At 39.5% G+C, this 25,170-nt stretch overlaps 1 protein-coding gene across 10 annotated transcripts in view; it reads right to left on the bottom strand.

Moving 5' to 3' along the window:
- CTNND2 (catenin delta 2) overlaps positions 1 to 25,170 on the bottom strand; it is a 1,172,806-nt gene that overhangs the window by 436,539 nt on the left and 711,097 nt on the right. For 9 of the 10 annotated variants that reach the window (XM_074945030.1, XM_074945027.1, XM_074945025.1 and 6 more), the window contains one exon: positions 22,722 to 23,268. In XM_074945030.1, coding sequence (XP_074801131.1) covers positions 22,722 to 23,268 — 547 coding nt within the window. Of the gene's footprint in view, positions 1 to 22,721; positions 23,269 to 24,059; positions 24,211 to 25,170 lie in introns of those variants that run through there. The other variant, XM_074945035.1, reaches the window with a different exon arrangement.

Raw genomic sequence — 25,170 nt, 5'->3', positions numbered from 1 at the left:
CATAATGTTTCAGATGACTCAAAGTTCCAAATGCAAAACTTAGCTCGATGTGATGTAATGCAGTCTGGAAAACTGGGTTCATAAGGCAAAGACTGGAACTTCTTTGATCTGCATTTTTAAGTTTTTCATGAGACATAGAGTATGGTTACTATTATTCATTTAATGTGTATGGATAATTCAATATAAGTTGTAAAAGTAGATGTCCCATTACAGTATGCCCATAGGTGAAGAGACACAATGGCTCATACACAAAAATAAAAAGGACTGCCGTGTTTCCTAGCTTTGGAATGCAGTGCGCTCTTCAGTGGAGTGATATATGTCACACTGGGAATTTTGACCTAAATGGCATCCCACAGGTGAAAATTCATCGACATGCCTATTTATTCTCTGAGAAGCATGTCATGAAATGCTACTGTCCTTACAAAAAAAGTGTACAATGCATGCTAGTTAAGTAAATGTATTGTTGGTCAACATGTACCTTTAGTTTGGAATACTCAGGAACAAGATGTGAGAAATGGGGGACTGCTATATACAGCAGAAGTCTCTTTCAGTGACTCTGACATAGTAAAACCTCAGTTTATAGACAAAAATTCCAAACTACTTCAATGCATTGCATTCTGGAGACTACAATTCCAGTTACAGTATGTCTCAATTTATAATGTTAAATTAATCGGTGAGGAAAAGGAAATTGGGTGACCTATTTCTCTATAAAAACTTTTCACAATACTCCCGATCAGATATATACTATGCCAGCTCAACATTTTTAACCCTTGAAGTTTTAACAAATGATCTTTCATTTATCTCATACTGCTGACTTCAGCTATTAAACTGGTTTCATTATATGCAATAAAGAAACAATGAATACTAGTCGAGAACGAGAGAGAAGCACATAGAAGAAAAAATGTCAGCACATACATAAGCATAGAAATGGTTGAAATATAGACCATATTTGACAGCAACACTAATACAGAAACTTCACCCAAATCACAATCTGTACATCCACATCTTTCCCTCACATCAACAAACAGAGATGACATGTATATGATGTACCATAATGGTGATATAATCCCGGGACAAATCCTGACTCAGACAAAATTCCCATTGACTTCAGTAGCAATTTTGGCCAAATAAGAACTGAATGAGGATATCACTATTTGATTCATAGTGCACAGAGATACCACACAGTTACATTTTTCGAGATATGTCAAAGAACAGAATAATGCTCTTAATGCGCAGCATCCTGGGGACCAAGAGACCAAGGAGAGAATAAAGCATAGTGAACCCAAGCATTCAAAATGAATACAAGTTTTAAACATTATTTACAGGACAGATGGTTAAATTAACCAGTAAGACACAACAGGCCATATGGCTGAACTAGCTAATGCATGCATTGGGTGTGTCACCTAATGCCTCCAGCATACCCGAGACATGTATTAAACAGAACAAGCAATATGGTCTGGAGTGCCTCCTTAAGTGGGTATCTTTGCCCCCAAATAGTATTTCTCAGCAATTTAAATAAGTTAAAAATATTTCTACACCATGTATATTAATTCTCATTTTTTAAACATATGGTACATTTGATACTTAACGTTTCCACTTTATTTATTTATTTACAGTTTTAAGAAGCTGCATTTTTTTCAGCCCTCCTTTTTGAGGGACTGTTCCTCTCACCCCTTGTACAAACTCTGACCAGTCTGAAAAGCCTGATCACATGCAGTGTTTTTTTAAAATTCAAGTTAGGTTTTTGATACATATGATTTCTGGAAGTTTTTTGCATTTTGCATCCCCCTGCTCAGTTCTAGTTCATGCTGTGCTATCACACCATAACAAAGTGAACACATGCTATAATATACAGGTTCTTGGGTTTGGAAGAGGGACTCCTGCCTGCCTGCCTGCCTGCCTCCCTCCCTGCCCAGTTTCTGTGTAAAGCCTATTTACTCATGCATTGCATGTGGTTTGCACACAGTTGACCCCCAGTGCAGGTGGTTTGTTTTGTTTGTCTTTATAGGCTCTTTGCTGGCAAGCAAACAGTCAGACAACGATTTCTACGGCAGGAAAAATATCTTATCTGTAAAACAGATGAAAAATGCATTCAGTTTGTTTTGTTCTCAAGCATGATCAAAGGAAAGAGAGAGATTTTTGTTTAAATGCATATGCATGCAATGTCTCAAGATCATAGGATAATAGATACAAATTCATAGAATTTTAATAAATTCTCATAAAATGTCCAGTATAGTTGATTTAGTACAGATTACTGTGCAGCAAGCATGGTAAAGATTTTACATATGGGATATCACATGAAGTTCCTCCAAACATACAGCATTCTGAACTTCTTTGGTCTGAAAATCAGATTGGAAATCTCATTTTCAATTTCATTTCAAATTTTCAATACGCACTGGTTTATACTGCAAAAGCAGTCTCTCTCATTGGACTTTAATACTTGCACACCAGGTGCTAAAAAGTGAAAAAAAGTATTAGGATTTAATAAAAATTCTAACGCTAAACTTTTTGAACCTGAAAAAAAATTAGCATGGTTCATTTTGTTTTGGATCAAGTTTCAGGACAAATTGTTTTCACCAATATGTAAAACCTTAATTCTACTATTCTGTGTTAAAAATAAACAAAGAAAAAACTCCGAGATGTGTTTCCATCAGTTTTTTATATTTACTTTTACAATCCCTCAGTGCTTTTCTGAACTGCAAACCACTACTGCATCTTTTTAATTCTGTACCACTACAAATGCAGAAGCTTTCATAAAAAGAGTCAGTACAGTTATATTTTGTGAAAGCCTTTTCTTTTCCAGGTACTGTCCTCATTCTGCTCAAAAGCATTCACCTACTTAAAACATTTCATCACAAATGAATGTCTACAGGAAAAGGAGAAATGTGACTGGGAGCTAAAATGAGATAAGAGGTAGAGATAGCCAGCTACAGACAGCAGATTAAAAATCACAAACAGGTTTGGGGAGATCATTTCTGTTTCATTTCTGAGACAGAGAGCTGAATTTGGTGGTTAGGGGGGAGGGGGGGATAAAAAACAAACAAACACCAAAAAACCATCACTACTCAACAACAGCAATCTGCCTTTACTGAGACAGAAAATAAAAGATAACATCATGAAATATGTAGCTTTTTACTGGGTTGGCAGTTCATTTTTCTCCCCTGTTCTTTCAAACAAAAACAAAAACCCAAACCTCAATTTTAAGTTAAATAAAACCAAACTTTAAAAGGCAGTATTCTGCATAACTGGAACAGACACCAATGTTTTCTAATGTAAATCAACATTTCTAACTTTCCTTTCACTAGCCGCTCCAGATCAAGGTTGAGTTCTCCAGAGACAGCATGGGATTAGTCGACAGTGATGCCAGGCAACAACATGTATGTTGTCTGGGTGGTTAACCACTGCTCCATTACAGTTTCTGACTTCAAAATAAAATCATGTTATGATCCCAGAAGAGAAATTATTTTTTTGGCTTAATGCCTGGTGTTATTTTATCTCCACAAAGATAGTAGTAGTAATAATAAATAATAATAGTAATAATAATAATAGATTTGACTCAATTTTGAAGCACAAAAGCTTGTTTTGCTACATTAGCTCTTTCTTGCTCAAACAGACTGATGTTACTGCAATGCACTCAGCTCAGTAAGTGTAGAAATAGAAAGATAACCATAGAATCATAGACTTTAAGGTCAGAAGGGACCATTATGATAGTCTAGTCTGACCTCCTGCACAACGCAGGCCACAGAATTTCACCCACCCACTCCTGTAGCAAACCCCGAACCTATGTCTGAGCTATTAAAGTCCTCAAATCATGGTTTAAAGACTTCAAGGTGCAGAGAATACTCCAGCAAGTGACCCGTGCCCCCGCTGCAGAGGAAGGCCAAGCTCTTTGAGTCTCCTTTCATAAGACAGGTTTTCCATTCCTCAGATCATCCTAGTAGCCCTTCTCTGTAGCTGTTCCAGTTTGAATTCATCCTTCTTAAACATGGGAGACCAGAACTGCACACAATATTGCAGATGAGGTCTCACCAGTGCCTTGTGTAATGGTACTAACACCTTCTTATCTCTACTGGAAATATCTCGCCTGATGCATCCCAAGACCGCATTACCTTTTTTTCCGGCCATATCACATTGGTGGCTCACAGACATCCTGTGATCAACCAATACGCCGAGGTCCTTCCCTTCCTCTGTTACTTCCAAGTGATGCATCCCCAGCTTATAACAAAATTTTTTGTTATTAATCCCTAAATGCATGACCTTGCACTTTTCACTATTAAATTTCATCCTATTACTATTACCTCAGTTTACAACGTCATCCAGATCTTCCTGTATGATATCCCAGTCCTTCTCTGTATTGGCAATACCTCCCAGCTTTGTGTCATCTGCAAACTTTATTAGCACATTCCCACTTTTTGTGCCAAGGTCAGTTATAAAAAGATTAAATAAGAGTGGTCCAAAAACCGATCCCTGAGGAACTCCACTGGTAACCTCCTTCCAGCCTGACAATTTACCTTTCAGTGTGACCCATTGTTTTAACCCCTTTAACCAGTTCCTTATTCACCTTTCAATTTCATGTTGATCCCCATCTTTTCCAATTTAGCTAATAATTCCCCATGTGGAACCGTATCAAATGCCTTACTGAAATCAAGGTAAATTAGATCCACTTCGTTTCCTTTGTCTAAAAAAAATCTGTTATCTTCTCAAAGAAGGAGATCACGTTGGTTTGGCATGATCTACCTTTTGTAAAACCATGTTGTATTTTGTCCCAATTACCATTGACCTCAATGTCCTTAACTACTTTCTTTTTCAAAAATTTTTCCAAGACCTCACATACTACAGATGTCAAACTAACAGGCCTGTAGTAACCTGGATCACTTTTTTTCCCTTTTTTGAAAATAGGAACTATGTTAGAAATTCTCCAGTCATATGGTACAACCCCTGAGTTTACAGATTCATTAAAAAGTCTTGCTAATGGGCTTGCAATTTCGTGTGCCAGTTCCTTTAATATTCTTGGATGAAGATTATCTGGGTCCCCCAATTTAGTCCCATTAAGCAGTTCGAATTTGGCTTCCACCTCGGATGTGGTAATATCTACCTCCATAGCGTCATTCCCATTTGTCATGCTACCATTATCCCTAAACTCCTCATTAGCCTCATCAAAGACTGAGGCAAAGTATTTGTTTAGATATTGGGCCAGGCCTAGATTATCCTTAACCTCCACTCCATCCTCAGTGTTTAGCGGTCCCACTTCTTCTTTCTTTGTTTTCTTCTTATTTATAGGACTATAGAACCTTTTACTACTGGTTTTAATTCCCTTTCCAAGGTCCAACTCTACATGGCTTTTGGCCTTTCTCACTTTATCCCTACATGTTCTGACCTCAATAAGGTAGTTTTCCTTGCTGATCCCTCCCATCTTCCACTCCCTGTATGCTTTCAGCTTTTTCTTAATCACCTCTCTGAGATGCTTGCTCATCCAGCTTGGTCTGCAACTCCTGCCTATGACTTGTTTCCCTTTCTTGGGATGCAGGCATCTGACAGTTTCTGCAACTTTGGCTTGAAGTAATTCCAGGCCTCCTCCACCTTTAGATTCACAAGTTCTTCAGTCCAATCCACTTCCCTGACTAATTTCCTTAAGTTTTTAAAGTTAGCTCTTTTGAAATAAAAAATCCTAGACACAGATCTATTTTCGTTTATCCTTCCATTTAGTTTGAACTGAATTAGCTCATGATCGCTCGAACCAAGATTGTTCCCTACAACCATTTCTTCTATGAGGTCCTCACTACTCACCAAAACCAAATCTAAAATGGCATCCCCTCTAGTCGGTTCAGCAACTACTTGATGAAGGAATCCATCAGCTATCGCATCTAGGAAAATCTGAGCCCTATTATTATTACTAGCACTCTTCCTCCAGCCTATATCTAAGAAGTTAAAGTCTCTCATGATCACGCAGTTTCCATTAGTATTTACTTCATTAAAAACATTAAAGAGGGCTCTATCCATATCCAAATCAGATCCTGGCAGTCTTTAGCATACCCTAAGCAGTATCCCAGGAGAGGCTCTCATAGCTTTGCTCCTCAATGTGATTTTTGCCCAGACAGACTCCATTCCATTACTTCTTATTGCTTTACAATCTACCTCATCATTGACATACAATACTACTCCACCACCTTTGCCTTTATTTCTGTCTTTCCTAAACAGCGCATACTCTTCAATACCTGTAGTCCAGTCATGACTATTATTCCACCATGTTTCTGTTATCCCTATAATATCTGGTTTCACTTCCTGCACCAGTAGCTCTAGTTCTTCCATTTTGTTACCTAGGCTCCTCAAAATAGTGTACAAACATCTTAATTTTTGTTGTTTGGCTTTGCTCACATTCTTTACCCGACTGGGCACAGACATTCTACCGCCAGTATCACCTATTAAACTGGTATCTACACTACCCTTCCTCCTTATGTCCATTCTCCTACCCACGGCTGTATCCTTTCTTACTTTGTTTTCTTCCCTCTCAATGTTAAAATCCGGCGTGGAGATTACCTGGACATCTCTCAACCATCTCCCCCAAATTCCTAGTTTAAAAGCTCTCTTAATCAATTGTGCCAGCCTCCACCTAGAAATGTATTTCCCTCCCTACTCAGGTGAAGTCCATCCCGAGAGAACAGTCCTCTGTTCATGAATGCTTCCCAGTGGCCATACATCCCAAAGCCCTCCTTATAGCACCACTGCCTGAGCCATCTGTTGATCATCATAATCTTGTCACACCTTTGTTGCCCTTCTCTAGGAATGGGCAGAATCCCACTGAAGATCACCTGAGCCTCGATTTCCTTAAGTGTCTTCCCCAGCCTGGCATAGTCTCCCTTGATACGTTCCAGTGAGAATCTAGCCGTATCATTTGTTGCCACATGAAGGACAATCAGTGAATTCTTTCCTGCTCCCGTTAGGATCCTCTTCAGTCTCAGGTCCACATCCCGTATCTTAGCACCCAGCAGACAGCACACCCTTCTGTTCTCTGGATCAGCTCTGGTTACAGGCCCATCTATTCTTCTCAGTAAGGAGTCCCCAATCACATAGACCTGCCTTTTCCTGGTGATGGTGTGATTCTCCGATCTATCCCCTGTTCCCTCTGGCTGCAAGTCTTCTCGATTCCTATTGTCCCTTGCAATCCTCTTGCAACCCATCCCGTATCCTCCTGGGGCTAATATTTGGTGTTGTTATCTCCATTGACTCTTCCCCTCTTCCTATAGGACTTGCTGCTCTTCTCTTCTTCCTTGCCCTCTCACCTTCAGTGACCACCTGCTGTGCCCCTTCTTCATTTTCCAACTCCGCAAACCTGTTCCTGAGCTCTGTTTCTCCTTCACTAGCCCGTCCTTTCTTCTGCCTGGTTCTCTTAGTGACATGCTTCCACTGTCCACTTTCCTCACCCAGCAGTCTCCCCTCAGAGTTCTTTGGTCCTGCTTCCATCTGCAAGTTTGAGCTTTTCCCTTCAGCCTCATCATGTCTTTGCTCCATCATCCTCTCAAACCCCCTTCTAAACTCAACCAGAGTTTCCACCTGCATCTCCAGTCCTCGGATCTTTTCTTCTATCAGCTCTATCAGGCGGCACTTCATGCAGACAAAACTCTTTTGAGGTACTTGCTCCAGGATCATGTACATGCCACAGCTCCACATCCAGTCATCTTCATTGTGTCTTCCACCGCTTGGGTCACTCCCACTGCTACCTCTGTATCGGTCATTGCCTTCTCACCTAAGTCCTGTTAGTCCGGGAAACACAAACACAAACCAAAACACCACCACCCACAGCAAAACAAACCCCCAACGAGCACCAAAACACTGCCAGACCACCACCCACTCCCTTCACTAGCCTGTCTGTTCCTCTGCCTGGCTCTCCTACTCTTCCCCCCAAACTCCCCTGTTTACAGCTCTGTTTGCTGGCTCCTGTGCCGCTGCAGCTGTCTGTGCCGCTGCCTGGCTGGCTGGCTGGCTACCTTTATAGGACCCCGAGTCCGAGAAGCCCCGCCCCCTAACCAGAGCTCAGCTTCTCTCCCAGCACACTGCCCCTACCAGCCTCTACAAATACCAATACAAATACATACAAATACCTTCTCCTCCAACAGAATGTTAGCGCATACGGCTGAATATACCCCAAAAAACAGGTATACAGTGAAGCAAACCACAGCATGTCTTGTAGATTCTACAGTTAACAATTCTTCCGCAAGAATTGCAGCTCAGTAAAGGAAGAAAAGTATGTATTTAGTATCTAAGAGCCAGTTCTTCCTCTCTATCAGACAAACCTGTACAGGGTACAAGAAACTGATCAATAACCCTGTTCTGCCCAAGAAAAATGAGGTCTAAGCATCCAACCTTCACAGATCCCTGCAGAGATCAAGAGAGCCTCAAGAGGCCAGGGCTATGTGCACAAAATCTAACTGGTTTCAAAACAGCCAAGCTACCCAGTAACCCTGCACTACTATTCTGTGTTGACTATGACAACATGTTCTGTTTGTAAGCATGTGTTCTAGGCCTCTGAAATTGCACTGTTGAAGTTCAGAACCTTATATTTCATTTAGGGGTTGCTATAAGAAAAAAAAAGTAATATGTGTGACTTTATTTTGTAATTTGGTTTTACTATGCATATTGAATGTTAACAGACACATAAGAAGTATTAAAATGTTTTGGGCAATAGCCTTAAAAATTATTGTTTAAACTTATATTTTATTAAAATTATAGATAGAGAACCATAAGATAGTATGTATACTTTTACATAAAAGTCATCTTTGATGTAATGTTAATTTCAAATTTTTTTTCCATAGAGGCTACTAGCTAAACATTCAGATGAGACCACTGATTTCTATATATCACTAAGAACCACTCTGTGGTTCTTTTGTGACTTTCTCGGGAATACAGGCTTCATTAACTTTCAACACCCCCCTCAGCACAATGAAATAACAGTTTTCTTTAGAGAGCCACCAATAATTTGGTTAATAATTTGGGTTACCATTACTTCTAAAATATAATTCATAGTACATACTCAACTTTTGAAGGATAATTACATGTAAAGAAACTTTTCAAGATGATCTATCTATATAATATTATTACAATTATGCGACTAAAAGAAAACTGGAACATAGATTAGCCTTTGTTAAAATATAGACAAATTAATTATGACTATTTGTTAAACAGCTCCTATTGTATTACTGAAATTTTAAAAATGCAATATGCAGACAAAATAATCTACCTATAAATACACATAGCAGCCTCCATCGAAGGCTTAAAAGTAATCTTATATAAGAAAGTAACATCACCATAGAATTTAGAGGAATACCTAGGTATTCTACTAAATAAAGGGAAGTTTAGCAAGTATAGCCAAATAAAAGGAATAGTGAAATACTGAGGTCATGCCAATTTATCTAAAGGAAATTGTCAGAAAAAACTGTACAGAGAAAACAGACTATGGTTCTCACTTTTCATCCATTTTATTTATTCATACAACACCTATCGCCCTGGCAGCTATAAACTTACTACACATTTTACAAAAAAACATCCTCACAAAAATATCACTTGCATAAAACTACCCAAAATAAGTCCAATTGAGGACACAAACCTGATGGCTACAGAAATGGCAGCACGACTGAGTCATTTTTCTAGTAACAAAGAGTCAAAAACTAAAAGCAAAACAAAACTCAAACAAAACAGAATCAGAATAAATACATCTTGCATTTCTTGCACTGAGTCACAAAGCTCACTAGATTCTGGTTGCAGCTGATGGTATGGGAAGGAAATTCCAGAGTGGGGGCCCTAAATGGAGAATGAGTTCTAATGTTCTAAAGAGTTCAAGCCCCGGAACTAACACCAAGAACTGTCCATCTAATTTTAACTAGCATAGTAAATGCTGCAATGGGGATTTTGGGTCAAAAACTCTCTTTCAAAGAACTGGGTTCCACCTGAATCTTTCTGAACTTTAGTGGTTATCACAAGCACTCACAATTGCACTCAGAGCAAACATGAAGGCAGACCTCTGACAATGTGTTGTGTATTCACTGCAGTTTGCCATACTCATTATATGGACAGCTGTATTCTGCTTTAGTGGAAAAGGAGAAGCTGAGGTACTATAGACCAGTCAGCCTGACCTCAATACCTGCAAACGTACTAGAGCAATGTATAAAACATTCCATTTGCAAATACCTGGAGGATGAAGGGATGATCACCAGCAAGCAGCAGGGACTTACCAAGAACAAATCATGCCAAACCAGCTCGATTTCCTTCTTTGCCAGTGAAACTGGTTTGGTGGATAGGGAGAATGCAGAGGACATAATATACCTGGACTTTAGCAAGGCTTTTGACCCAGTCCCACATGACATTCTTGTAAGTAAGCTGGAGAAATGCAGGCTCAGTAGAACTACCATTAAGTGGATACATAATTGGTTAAACAACCGCAAACAAAGAGTAATTATTAATTAAATAATGTCCTAGTGGAAGGAGGTCTCAGGTGGGGTTCCACAGGGATCTGTTCTGGGTCCAGTGTTATTTGACATCTTTATTAATGAGTTGAATGTAGGAATAGAGAACATACTAATTAAATTTTCAGATAACACAAAGGTGGGGGGGTTGCAAACACTTTGGAGGATACAACTAAAATTCAGAGAGATCTTGATAAATTGGAGAACTGGACTATACACAACAAAAATGAAATTCAATAAAGACAAATGTAAGCTGCTACACTTAGGGAAGAAAAACCAAATGCACAAATACAGAATGGGAGTTGTGGTGGATCACAACCTCAACATGAGTCAACAATGTGATTCTGTTGCTATCATAAATATAAAGGGAAGGGTAAACACCTTTAAATCTCTCCTGGCCAGAGGAAAAACTCTTTCACCTGTAAAGGGTTAAGAAGCGAGGATAACCTCGCTGGCACCTGACCAAAATGACCAATGAGGAGACAAGCTCAAAGCTGGAGGGGGGTAGAAACAAAGGTTCTCTCGGTCTGTGTGTTGCTTTTGCCGGGACCAGAGCAGGAATGCAAGTCAGAACTCCTGTAAAGGGCTAATAAGTAATCTAGTTAGATATGCGTTAGATTCTGTTTTGTTTAAATGGCTGATAAAGTAAGTTGTGCTGAATGGAATGTATATTCCTGTTTTTGTGTCTTTTTGTAACTTAAGGTTTTGCCTAGAGGGATACTCTATGTTTTGAATCTGATTACCCTGTAAGGTATTTACCATCCTAATTTTACAGAGGTGATTCTTTTAATTTTTCTTCAATTAAAATTCTTCTTTTAAAAACCTGATTGTTTTTTCATTGTTCTTAAGATCCAAGGGTTTGGGTCTGTGTTCACCTATGCAAATTGGTGAGGATTTTTATCAAGCCTTCCCCAGGAAAGGGGGTGTAGGGTTTGGGGAGGATTTTGGGGGGAAAGACGTTTCCAAGCGGGCTCTTTCCCTGTTATATATTTGTTAGACACTTGGTGGTGGCAGCAATAAAGTCCAGGGGCAAAAGGTAAAATAGTTTGTACCTTGGGGAAGTTTTAACCTAAGCTGGTAAAAATAAGCTTAGGGGGTTTTTCATGCAGGTCCCCACATCTGTATCCTAGAGTTCAGAGTGGGGAAGGAATCTTGACAGTTGCAAAAAAAAAAAAAAAAAAGGTAAATGCAATTTTGGGTGGCATTAACAGACGTATAGCATGCAAGTCATGGGAGGTAATAGTACTGCTCAACTTGGTGCTGGTTAGGCCTCCAATGGAGTACAGTGTCCAGTTTTCGTCACTGCTATATAAAAAGGATGTAGGGAAACTGGAAAGGATACACAGGCGAGATACAAAAATGATCAAAGGGATGTAAGCCATATGAGCAAAGGCTGAAGGAACTGGATATGTTTAATTGGGAAAAGAGGAGATTAAGAGGGGGACATGATAGTGGTCTTCAAATACTTGAAAGGCTCCATAAGGAAGATGGAGAAAACTTGTTCTCTCTTGCCACAGAGAACAGGATAAGAGGCAAAGGGTTCAAACTACAGCATAGCAGATTTAAATTAAATCTCAGGAAAAACTTCCTAACTGTAAGAACTTCCCTACTGTAACTAGAACAAATTGCCTAGGGAAGTCATGGAATCTCCTTCACAGGAGGTTTTCAAAAAGAAGAGTGGTAGCCATCTGTCTTGGATCATTTAGATGCAACAAATCCTGTGTGGGGGTTAGACTATATGACCCTTGCAGTCCCTTCTAAAAAAAATGGAAAATTTTTGCCTTACCCATATTAGAAAGCAATAGTCAGAGACTGGTCATTCATAGTTAATGAAAGGCAGCACAAGCTAAAGGCACTACCTGAAAATCTGGGGACTGTGATGAATCAGACAGCACCAAAATATTTTAAAGCATTTTTGCAAACTTGACTGCAGCAGATATCACCTCCACTCAACTCTGCAAGTGCTTTATCTTGGCCAAAAGCATAACTTTCAATTTATCTGAGCTGAGACTATTCACTTTTACGCAGATCTCTATCTTGCTCTTCAAGAGTAAGAAGCTTGCAAACTCTGGAGTCAGTGAAAAGGAGATGTAGAGCTAAGCATCTTTAGTATATTGAGGACACTGCAGCCCAAAACACTTCACAATCTCACCTAGCAATTTCTCATACATGCTGAACAGGAAGGAGGACATGATGGAACTCAGAGAGACAAGTCTCCCCACAAGAGAGCCAGTGAGGAGGTCAAGTAGTTGTCTAACACTTGCCACACATACTTCCATTGGTTTGAGGTTTGTAGTTGCTATGACCAAGGAGAAGGAAGTTCTATTTGTCTCAAGCTGAGCCACAACAGAGGACTGTAAAATTTCTCCACAGTGCAACTAATTATACCTGTAGCAGGTTCTCCAATATCAGTGTTCAGTCTTCTCCCCAGCCACTTCATCCACTACATATAATTTGTATACCATAAAGACCAGCAAGGACTATAAGGATGTCTACTATAATAAAAATGAAGGGCATGCCCTTACTCCCCTCCAGGATATGAAGAACATGGTGAGTGACCAAAGAATCTTGACACACTTATTATCAATCTCCTGTCTTTCATGCCAAAGAGATTTCCATTCTATTGTGCAGGGGTTAGCATTACAGTTTCTGATCTGAAATGAGCTAGAATTTGTATCACATAAACTATGTAGCACCTGGATACATGAATGGGCACAAACTGAACATATGAATGTATCCATTCTGATATAGACAATATAGCAAGAGGGGTTTTTGTTTAAAAAGATATTAATTACCCCTCCATCACTACCCCCACACCTCTGGAGCCAGAAAGGTGCAGGGGAGTCTCCCCCTTGCCTAGGCACCATGGCCCACGCGGTGTCACCTCCTGCCTCCACCCACGTGAGCTTCAGGACAAAAGGAACTGCTGGGAGGAGCTAATTAAAGATTCTCTTAGCAACAGAAAAGTGTCTGAAGCAGGTACAGCCATACCATGGAGGAACGGAGACCCAGCCAGGATTGCCACTTCCTGAGACCCAGAACTGTGCAGGGGATACCACCTCCCCAGGGACACCAACGCCCATGTAACCTCACCCCTCCCTGAAGCCATGTGAGCTTGGGGACAAAAGAAACTGCTGGAAGAAGCCAGCCAGAAACTCAGCCAGCAGGAGAAGAGAATAGCAGCTCTAGCAGAGACCTGCTTTGGACTCTGATGAATTCATCAGTGCCCGACAGCTGTGCACATTTTTTACTCTGGACATTCTCTCCCCTCTGCAGTTTGGTTGTTTGCTCCAACTCCCTCCATGCTCACCCTCACAGTCTGTTCATTTCATCTTCACTCCATCCTCTCCATGCTCCTCTTATATGCTTTCTGTTCAGTTTACCCCTCTGCCTCCCTTTTCTCTCTATTCAGCCAATCCTTTCTCTATAAAACCCTATCTTTTTTAATACGAGAAAGAAAAAAAAGAGCATGGAACTAACATGACATTTGCAGACCATCACGTTGTTCACTCTGCTTTTATGTTATATTCCTTATCCCCCAACTCTTTTTTCGCTTATTTAAATTGTAAGGTCTTCAGGGTAAATAGTGTCCCTTACAATATGTTTGTGAGTAATACAGGGGGGTCCTGTTCTTGGTTGAAGTCCCAAGGCAGTACTGTAATGCTAACTAATAATAATCATTGAAGGAACAGGAATGAACGAGAATTAGCAATAAAATAAGAGAAATAATATCAGCCAGATAGTGCAACTATGATGTTTTGTACTTGCATCATCAACTTTGGGACCAACCTCAGGATTTTTACTCCCCAGGCAGGTGAAAAATCATTCGTATGTTGCATGAAACAGCTTGGCATCACAAGGTGTAGAAAGGAGGCCAAATTTTAATTTTCAGAATGCTCTCTGACCAGGAAACTAATGAAGACACATTACTGGAGGCCTCAAAATAGCCTTGTGTTTCACCTTGCTGGCAAAAAGGAAAGTGCCAAAACAGAGAAAAGAATAGTAGGGGTGAAAAAAATTAGAACATGAACTTTCTGTCCCAGAATTAAAGGGTATTCACAATGCTAAATGTGTAAAGGTTGTATCAGGTAGGAACAGAAAATTACTAAAATAATAAAAATAAAAACAAGAATAACCTGTCCTAGTAGAAATTAATAAAGCAATGTTGTTCTCTTTTAAACAGAGAATTCTATGAAAATAAATTAAGACGGAGTTAAGGAAAACACTTGAAAATATTGTTGTCTTTTTGTTATGGTCCAATCTCATCCGTGGTTGAGACCTCTGATTAAATGTAAAAAAATTGGGGCTATGAATTTCTCTTCCTTCTTTTGTCCAAAAAAGCAAAGCTGTTCTTCACAACAGGGCTATCTATTAGCTCAGTTTTGTCTAAGGGTGCAGTTTCGATGCACAGAAAACAATTTATTCTGTGTTGGGAGTCTATTTTGGTTAGTTGTTAATACATTATATGTATTTTTCATTATTTATATTTATGCTCAGAAATTGTATAAGGGATACATTTTAATCTCTAAATAAACAAACAAACAAATATTTGGGGGCTAAAACATGATACTGGGAATCTGGAGCCTATCACAGTCTAAATAGTATTTTATGCTCAATGCTGGATCCTCTTTAGGATTAGTAGTTTCCCCAAAGAGGATGATTTTAGCACAGTGCAGCACTAAATCTGATTCTCATGCTGGCTTTAGTTCAGCTGAAAAGGTTATTCCTCAAATGTGGAGCTACAAGGGAAATGGCTGGATGCATGTATTTTCATGTGCGATAATATAAAAGGTTTCAGCTTCAGCAAAAGTACACAGCACAGCATTCAAGAAAATACAGACAATTTGGGACACATTCTGGATGATTTCTATTTCCCCTTTTAATAAATGTGGTAATTGGGAAATATGTATTTCTAATCCAAAAACAGTAGAGACTGACCTGATATAACACTCACTGGTGAATAAGAGTCCTTTTCTTCCATGGACTTCAATGGGAGGTTAAGGTCCTATATGCCATGGCAAGGAAATATGGGTGGGAGGGAATACAAGGAGAGATATCATGGAGAGGAGAGGTGGGGGAGGGAGCTGGATAGGGCCCTAATATCTTGAAACAGATTAATTTGTTTCAGACCAATCAGCTAAGTTTTCCAAAGATAGGAAGCACTTCTTAATATGAATACATTAAAATTATACAACATATTTGCTATTATTTATTGTGATATATAAGAGCAAATGGATTTTATTTTTATTGTTTTTAACACCATGTATATATGAACACAACTAAATAAAAAATTGCTTATCCAAAACACGAGCACTGGGGTTTGGAATTTTTAGGAATTACACCTGCATAGGAATGAAATATCCGGCATGCCACAGATGACGTTTTAATATGGTACATCACAGTTACTAGTGATATTATACAGTCCAGGTAGCATCTTAGAGCTGAAAAGCAGCTGTGTAGTATTCCTTTCACTTAACTAACATGCATGTATCATTCTACAAAATGCTGCAATATCTTAATGCTCTCTTTTGGAACCTAGCCAGTTGGTGTACATAATGATAACTTGATAGCAAGTCCAGCACTGGAGCTACGCAATCTTTGAACTTTTTGTTTGCATTTCGTATTACTTTGTTTTATAATATGTTGCCTGGAATAATCCAATGTGGATTAATATTTTAGATTATCTGTTATATCCCAAGTCTTCTAGCATCAGCATAGACATAGGAATTGTTATAGTGGCTCAGAGCAGTGGTTTATCTAGACTAGCTTCACGTTTCTGCGGCCAGTGACAGATGCTTCAGAAGAAGATTCATAATGGGCAAATATGGAATAACCTGCCCACTGAAGAAGTTTTTTTCCTACATTTATATTTTTTATCCTGTATAATGTAATGTGGATGCTCTTCATATAATGTTAGTCCTGATCAGGATGAAATCTTTGTTAAAGTCATTTAAGAGAAGAACTATGTTCCTGTTCTGTGTTTGGCATCCAGCACCAACATCACAATCTTTAAATTATTCCTAGACACAGAGATGACTATTATTAGTTGAACAATTAGTACGGTTGGTTTTGGAGCAGTGCAAATCTGGAATCTTCTTCCAAAACATGAACTGTGCTGCCGTCAAGAATGACTCAGCTAGATTTTCAGGACTCTGCGTATTCACAGAGCTCTGCTGCACAACCATGAGAATCCATCATTTGATCTGCCCAACAACAGGATTTAGCCCTAAAGCTCTCATGCAAGAGTTCATCCTAAAAGAATCACAAACATTTCCTAGTACATGGATACTCAATTAACAACTAATGCATGTGTGTCTATGTATTTATTTTAAATTATTATTTTAATTGATGGTATAACAGTCTATTTAACAACTGCTACTTTTTATACTTTGAGATAAATTAATATTATTAAACTCTGTGGGAATTGTAATTTTTTCAGCATACTTCATTGCATGCAAACTAACTCAGTCACGTTTGGGTGCAATGTGTAAATTTGCATTGCACATTTTTAGTGAAAGCTAAATGTTCTTTGTAACTTTTTTGTTTTATCCTATGCTACCTTGGAAGTGAACTTTACTCTTGACTAATGGTACCTCTAAACGACACAAAAATATTTTAGTTCGAACCTAAAAAATTAAATTATAATGCATATATAAAATTGTAAAGGGCTCCCACATATTATATTCTCTAACACCATTTGTGCTTGGTTCACTTTCATAAGCAGCTATTTTCGTCAATAAACCAGTTAATCAATTAACACTGGTGCAAACTGCAAACAGCATGTTATTTGGTAACCAACACATATTTGTATTCACAGTTATTTGCAAGAATATGGATTTTTTTTCTGCAAAAGATACTTTGTAGAACAATATGCAACAGCTTACTGGCGTTGTAGACTTGGAGGTGATAGTATATACCTACAATTACAACTTAATATTAAGCAAAGGGAGCCCCAAGTGCTGTGCCCACATCTTAAATCTACAAATTAAATAATTAAAGCTGATGAATAAATGGGATCACATCATCAAAGCAGATGCCATAAGATACACAGAAGCATCAATATAAAAAGCCTTTCAACAAATACTGTATGTGACACAGCAAAACCTAAAAGAAGAACTGACACAACAAACACTTCAATGGTAGAATCCCATATCAAAAACACAAAAGTACCTGTTCAGCATAAAAGGGTTGTGATGAAGAACTGACATAAGGCCTTATTCTCAGACACATAATAGCATGCAAATTCCTTCAGTCAGATGGTACATCCAAAGACCATAATGCCAAAAAATAGTTTACACAAAGGGAGCCTAACCAAGTGACAAACCGAGAGACATGGCCAGAGCTATCAGTAAGTAGTTTGCGAATGTCAGAATTCCTCAGGAGTGGATACACCATATCCTGTGACTGCTGGAGGTGAACAAGGAATGAAAAGAGAGACATGGTTCTAAGAACTAAAAGGGCACTGCCCACCTATTAAGGGTGTCCTGCATATGATTTTTTTTTAATGAGTTTATGTTTTTTGCTACTTTCTACAAATAAGAACTAACAGTTCCTCTACTCCTCCCATAGAGAAGTCTATTCATAAGATAAAAAACAAACAGAACAGGAATGTCAAGCCTACTTTCGCTGGGACCCTTCTGGGTCATCAGAGGGATGTACATTGTGAACCCTCTGACATTAGTTGAAGAGATTGTGTTGTTTTAACTTGAAAAAAGATATCCTCTGTCAAGTGTTAATTAGTCATTTTTATTGGAGTTAAATAAGTGTTAAGATAAGAAAAAAACAAGCCTTGCTCTGTTTTCAGTTTCTTGAGATATAATTTCACTAGTTTACAAGGTACTATACTGTCTTCCTGTACTTCTGAAAGACATGTACTTCTAATATAAAAAACCAAACAGAAATACTCCTGAGATACAGAACATCACAGGTGAACATCCAGCACCCCTATGTTCATCCTTATAATATGATTGTGTGGTATCTAATGCAAAGTTTGTCATATCGGGTGTCATCGGAAGGCTCATGATGCACTCAGAATTGTTGTTATAGTAATGTTATAGTAATCATCGTTATAGTAATGTTACAGGTTGTAATTTCATATATATAGTTATGAGGCTGAGAATATGTCCTCATGGCTTAAAGCAAGCCCAGGCAAAAACTCTCACAGAGCAGAGGGGCAGTTCACACCTCATCAGGGCATGTATGGGACAAACCCAGTCCAGCCTCACAGGAACAAAGGACATTGGCCTAAGCAACAACAAAGGATCTGTCGGACTCTCGAGTGAGTCACCCCCCTTCCTTTGGTCAGGTTGGGACTGTGATGAGGTAATTCCCACCTGACTCTGAAGGGGGGAGCAAAGCCAAGAGGGAAGAAAGGACATGATAAAAGGGAAAGACGTTTGCCATGCTCTTCCTCTCTCTTCCACCTCCATCTACAGACATCACCACCAAGCGACTGAAGTGCTGATCAAAGGGGAGAGCCTGGCTGAAGGGCAACCAGCCAGCCTGTGGTGAGAAGCATCTAAGTTTGTAAGGGCATTGAAAGTGTTAAGATCAGCTTAGAATGCGTTTTGCTTTTATTTCATTTGACCAAATCTGACTTGTTATGCTTTGACTTATAATCACTTAAAATCTATCTTTCGTACTTAATAAATTTGTTTGTTTGTTCTACCTGAAGCAGTGCACTTGGTTTGAAGCATGTCAGAGTCTCCCCTTGGGATAACAAGCCTGGTACATACCAATTTCTTTGTTAAACTGACGAACTCATATAAGCTTGCAGCATCCTGCAGGCATAATTGGACACTGCAAGACGGAGGTTCCTAGGGTTGTGTCTGGGACCAGAGATATTGGCTAGTGTTATTCTGTTGCAAGTAGCTGGGAGCAGCTTACATGCCAGAGGTTGTGCGTGAAGAGCCCAGGAGTGGGGGGTTCTCACAGCAGAGCAGGGTAAGGCTGGCTCCCAGAGTCAAGGATTGGAATGACCTAGCAGATCACCAGTCCAGATAACACCAGAGGGGAATGTCACAACACCTTTTTGACAAAATAATCAGGCCTTCTTATACATCATAAAGAAGAAAACGGGGGGGCGGGGGGGAAAGAGGGGGCAGGGTGGAGGCAAGCCCATATTCTCATTTGCAGGCCATCTTTAAGGCTTAATAAATGACTTGCTTTAAAAATGTCCTTTTCCCTTTGCAGTATTGTAGGTCCAAAATTCACTTGTTTTTAATACCTATATTTAGATCTGGCTAGCACAATGAATATGTATTTTTAAAAATTTTAAGACAAATTTAGATGCCAGTGTCTTTTGGCTCCAACTTTTTGCAAGTCGGGTGTACAAGAAACCCTTAAAAATATATGTATAGCCACTATTGGCCTATCAATCCAGAAGGCAGCGTAATGCTGAATCTTAGGGAGTCAGGGCCATAGGCGTTGTCTCTATTCTGATTGTATTGGGGATGGGGTCACTGTGCTGGTGTGCAGACCCTGAGGGTGGGAGTTGCTCATTACCCCTTGGCATCAAACCACCTGGCCAACAAAGGAGCGGTGTTGATAGGCTATAGAAGATGCCTTCATACCTCAAGGATGGTTAGCACAATACAAAGCTCACCAACTCTTAAGGTGTGTAAGAGGAGATAATAGAGACTTCTTTAGAATTTCTATGGGGAGGTCCCTACCAAATTCACGGCCATCAAAAACACATCACGGACTGTAAAATCTGATCTCCCACCATGAAATCTGGTCTTTTGTGCTTTTACCCTGTACTGTACAGATTTCACATGTGATACCAGCGTTTCTCAAATTGGGGGGTCCTGATCCAAAAGGCAGCTGCGTTGGGGGGGGGAAAGGGTCACAAGGTTATTTGGGGGGGGGTCGCAGTATTGCCACTCTTACTTCTGTGCTGCCTTCAGAGCTGGGCAGCTAGAGAGCAGTGGCTGTTGGCCAGGTGCCCAGCTTTGAAGGGAGCACCATGCCAGTAGCAGCACAGAAGTAAGGATGGCAATGCTATACCATGGCACCCTTACTTCTGTGCTGCTGCTTTTAGAGCTAGGTGGCCGGAGAGTGGCGGCTACTGACTGATGGCCCAGCTCTGCAGGCAGCAGCGCAGAAGTAAGGGTGGCAATACCATACCATGCCATCCTTACTTCTGTGCTGCTGCTGGTGGAGGCTTTGTCTTCAGAGCTGGGCTCCTGGCCAGCAGCCGCCACTCTCCAGCGGCCCAGCTCTGAAGGTAGCACCATCGGCAGCAGCAGTGCAAGAGTAAGGGTAGCAGTACTGCATCCCCCTGCAATAAACTTGGGACCCCCTCCCGCCACACACAACTCCTTTTTGGGTCAGGACCCCTACAGTTACAACACCATGCAATTTCAGATTTAAATAGCTGAAATCATGAAATTTACGATTTTTAAAATCCTAAGAATGTGAAATTGACCAAAATGGACTGTGAATTTCGTAGGGCCCTACCTATGGGTAAAGATCACCGCTCTACAGATTGATTGTAAATAGTAGGAAAGCCAGAAGAATCTTAATGATCAAACTTACAAGGGACAAACAATTTTAAACAAAATTTACCCTTTGACCTGCTGACATTGGCAGTTTCTTCCATGCTTATTTAAATTTTATAGAATAATTTTCTTACTCCATAAAAACAAAACAGTCTAAAATTCAAAATATTGGGAAGTTTTAACACATTTATAACAATATTTTATAATGTGCTATTGTATGCCGTGGGCAGAAGTGTGTTTTCTTGAGATTTGTGGAGAAAGGGAGCCCCTCAAGAGGTGTGTGTGTATACATTCTTATAACTGCTAAGCATAATACCACCTGAAGAAGAGCTCCATGTAAGCTCAAAAGCGTGTCTTTCTCACCAACAGAAGTTGGTCCAATAAAATATATTGCCTGATCCACCCTGTATCTAAGCATAATACCACATCATCTGTGAAAGGAATAAAGAGTATTTGACAGCAATAGTGGTCAAGTTGTCCAGAGTTCTCTATTTAGACCTCATTCAGTTAACCCTACCTATGAAAACTTTTAGGCATACTAAACCTAGAAATTAAATGCTACAAACTCTGGTTCTTCTGCTAGCTGGACTCCTTTGATTCAATGCTTTTACAGGAGATTTTCCAAATAACTTTTAGGAAAACAGAACAAGAAGCTAGGATCATCTCCTTCACTGTCACTTAATTTAACCTAATTTTTTGGACAGCATAACACTAGAGTTGCATATTATGATGCTGACAGTTTTTGGTGGTGGAGGAGGGTAAGGGGAATTAATTGCAAAAGGGCACTTGGGTAACCTGCCTGATAATATACTGCAAATCCTTGTATGAATCCTGTTCATCTTCAAATTTATCTATTTATGTCAGACAAGAGAACATATGAGCACAGTGGCTGTTACTATAGCAATGAAACTCAAATGATTTTAAGAGAGAACAAAAATTCACCACTGAAAGAGATTCAGATCTGTAGTTAGGTGATTTAGAAGACAAAACAGCCTCTCAATTTCAGGATCTGGCTTAAAGTTTGTGTTTCTTGGAGAAATGAAACTGGTGATTCCTGCTTGTTCCATAATCCATAGTAAATACCACAAGGCCATCACATATAATTCAGTATAATCTAGCGTATTTGAAATTTCTGCTAAGAAGTAGTGCAGAAATTGTCAATTACACCTAATCACATCAGACCAAGGAAGGGGCATTCCCCTACGTGAGGTTTTTGTTAAAAAGGGGGGACGGGCGGTAGAGAAATAACTTATTGTGGTGGAATGTTCAGTACTTTGATTGTGGTTAAAAAACAGGATTTCAGTGCTTAATGCTGCAAGTCCCTTAACCTTCTCAATAAAAGATTTACCTAATATTTAAAAGATCTGATTAATCAATATGAGTAAAGAGGAGTGGTTTTTTTATAAGGTTTACAGCTAACTAGTGACTGAACTGAAACCATAATTCTCACTCAAAAGGTAGTTTTCAAAAAGACCCTCCAAATTCTTTAATCTTCCTGACCCCTTAATGTCTTGTATTCATTAATTTAATTGTCTTATATGCAGCTGCTGCTATATGGATACATTACTTGTAACCGATACATTTAAAACACAATTTTTCAAACAAGATATATTTAGAGGTCAGAGTTCCCGAATTAATCTTTTTTCCTCCCTCATTCGTGCAAATGTAATAATGTAAGCCAAATATAAAAACATTTTAACACGAAACCAGGCTGCCCATGCAGACAATGAACAAAACACTTAAAGAGTTAAATGGCTTCATTTACCTGCTAGGGTGCCAGGTCTCTGTAGGGTAGCAGTGGCATATAGTTCCTGGGAATGCTTGCTGTACTGATCTGATGGGTGGACCAGCCGTTTGGTAGGAGACAGAGTAGCATAAGTGCCAATGGTGGAGCTTAGCTGATGTATAGGAGAGGAGGAAATATTAGACTGGATGGTGGGTGGAGACGTCACACGAATTGGGGAAGGAGAAAGTCCAGCTGAAGACACAACAATATTGATTGGTGAGCTGGTGCTGTAAGACTTGGCTAGCCGGCTTGGAGACTGCTTGGGAGAAGAGACCCGCTGCGTGGTGCTGTATCCAGCGCTCTCCGATGCTGAACCCACCCGCTGGAGCTTGGTTGGAGAGCCCACCTGCTGCATGGACAGCGGGGAGCTCACTCTCTGGGCTGGCAGAGTGGAGCTGGAGTAATAAAGGGTAGAAGAATGCTGGGAATCAGGCAAATGGAACGCGCTCCCATGGCTTGGCACAAAGGACTCTCTTGACTGAGAAGGTTCAGATCCAGCTAAATGGGCTGCTCGACTACTTGTGCCCTGTACCGAGGAAAGAAAACAGAACCATCAGAAAGAGAGACAGAAAAGAAAAAGAGGAAAGGAGTTAAATATATTTTTAACTCAGCCTTGCAAAATGTAACCCCTCTGCTATAGAGAAAATTCAGTGCTACAGAAAAAAATACCAAACCAAACCAAACAAAAACCCTTTTATGACCTTAATAAGGTTTGAAACAAATGCCTTTAGGATTAAGAGACTAATCTGCTAAAAGATTTTTGTCCTTTAACAGAAAATATTTCACAATTCAAGTCCACAACAGTAAAAAGTTCCCTTTACCATTCAAGTTGATATCTGGTTTAATGTATATTTTACTTTTATACAATTGTTCAATATTGTTATTAAACAGTTTCTTGTCCTGAAACACAATGAAATAGTTACAGTTTATCCACCAAAACATTTAGTCTGGAGATTTTTTTTAAACAGCATCATTTCAAACTTTTATTTTCTTTACACTCCCCATGTTAGCTCACTAAAAAAAAAACACAACACAGGTGTTAAAGAAGCATTTTAGTTGACAAACTTTCTTCATTGAAAAGCAATTAACATCCTTGTTATAAGAGGAGACTAGCCAGAATAATATACTCCTCAGAATTTGCTGCTGCTGCCACCACACAGACTGATTTCTGCAATTTGAAATCAATAAATACATTTTTAAAAGAGATGTAGACTTTCAAATCAGACTCTTGCAGTTGTAAAGGAATTATGCTTTCCAGTACAGAGAAATGCTGCAACTGAAACCGAAGATACGAAAAAAGCAGAACAAAAATGTCACCCTTCCTAGCGTGTGAAAACCCAGCTCCACATCTCTCTCTTTCTCTTCTCTCTCTCAGTGCCTGTGTGTGTGTGTGTGTGTCTTTTCTCTCTCTCTCTCTCTCCCTTTTTAAGAGCCCCCTGCAGCTGTGTCTTCAGAGAGAAAGGCAGTTGCTTCTTATTTATTTACAAGGCACAAAAGAAAAGGAGGGCAGGGGTGGAGCTGTGGAGGGGGTGGGTACTTTCCCTGAATCCCATCCAGAAAGAAATTTGCATTCGAATGAAAACAGTGCATTGCCAGCCACTTTTGCACAGGAGGTCTTAGATCTTCCTAGCAGCATGTAGTGCAGCACAAAGTTTTCCTTAAATCTTGTAATTTAGACAGAGGGAGAGAGAATACTCAGCAGATGCTACCTGTTAAACATTTCAATTATGTGCCTGAGCCCCTTCTGGAACAGCAAAGAATAGAATGTATACTCTTATCTCCACAGCATTCCAATTTTTATCAGGGATCTTAGGCTCAAGAGATCATCTGTGGCTGTTAATCTGGTAACATTAAAATCCTCTAATAACAGCACCCTGGAGTGAGAGATAGCTGAGCATTCTGTTGCAAGACACTCTCTTGTTTCAAATACATTCTCTCCCCCATTTCCCCCACCCCCGAATCATGAAGAGGATTATTTGAAACCTTAAACAGTGCTCCAAATCCTGGAAGCTGACGGTGCAATTTGAAACATTCCAATCAACGCTTTTTGGATTTTTTTTTTAAATTCAGTCAAAAATGTATTTAGAAAAGAGACAGCTTTTTTTAAATACTGCAAATACTTTTATTTTAATATGTGAAACAATCCTAAATTCTCTAACGATGAACTTCAAAAATTGTATTGCTTTGTATATGTATTACTTTTATTAGTACACTGGCGGGCGGGGTGTTGTTTGTTTTTTAAATAATGTCCTGTATGCAAGCAAGTGAAACAAAAAAAGGAACCAATTTATCCCTGGTATACAACTCTATTTATTTTGACTCAATTAATTTCAGTGAGTTACCTTCTGGATGAATTTGGCCCATTGTATGAGGAAAGAAATAAAAGATGATCAGTACAAGTTGCTGTAAGCTTGCGTTGTCTGTGAGC

This window comes from Natator depressus, chromosome 2 (assembly GCF_965152275.1).
Source record: "Natator depressus isolate rNatDep1 chromosome 2, rNatDep2.hap1, whole genome shotgun sequence".
NCBI lineage: Eukaryota > Metazoa > Chordata > Testudines > Cheloniidae > Natator > Natator depressus.
This window is presented reverse-complemented; position numbering and strand designations above follow the sequence as displayed.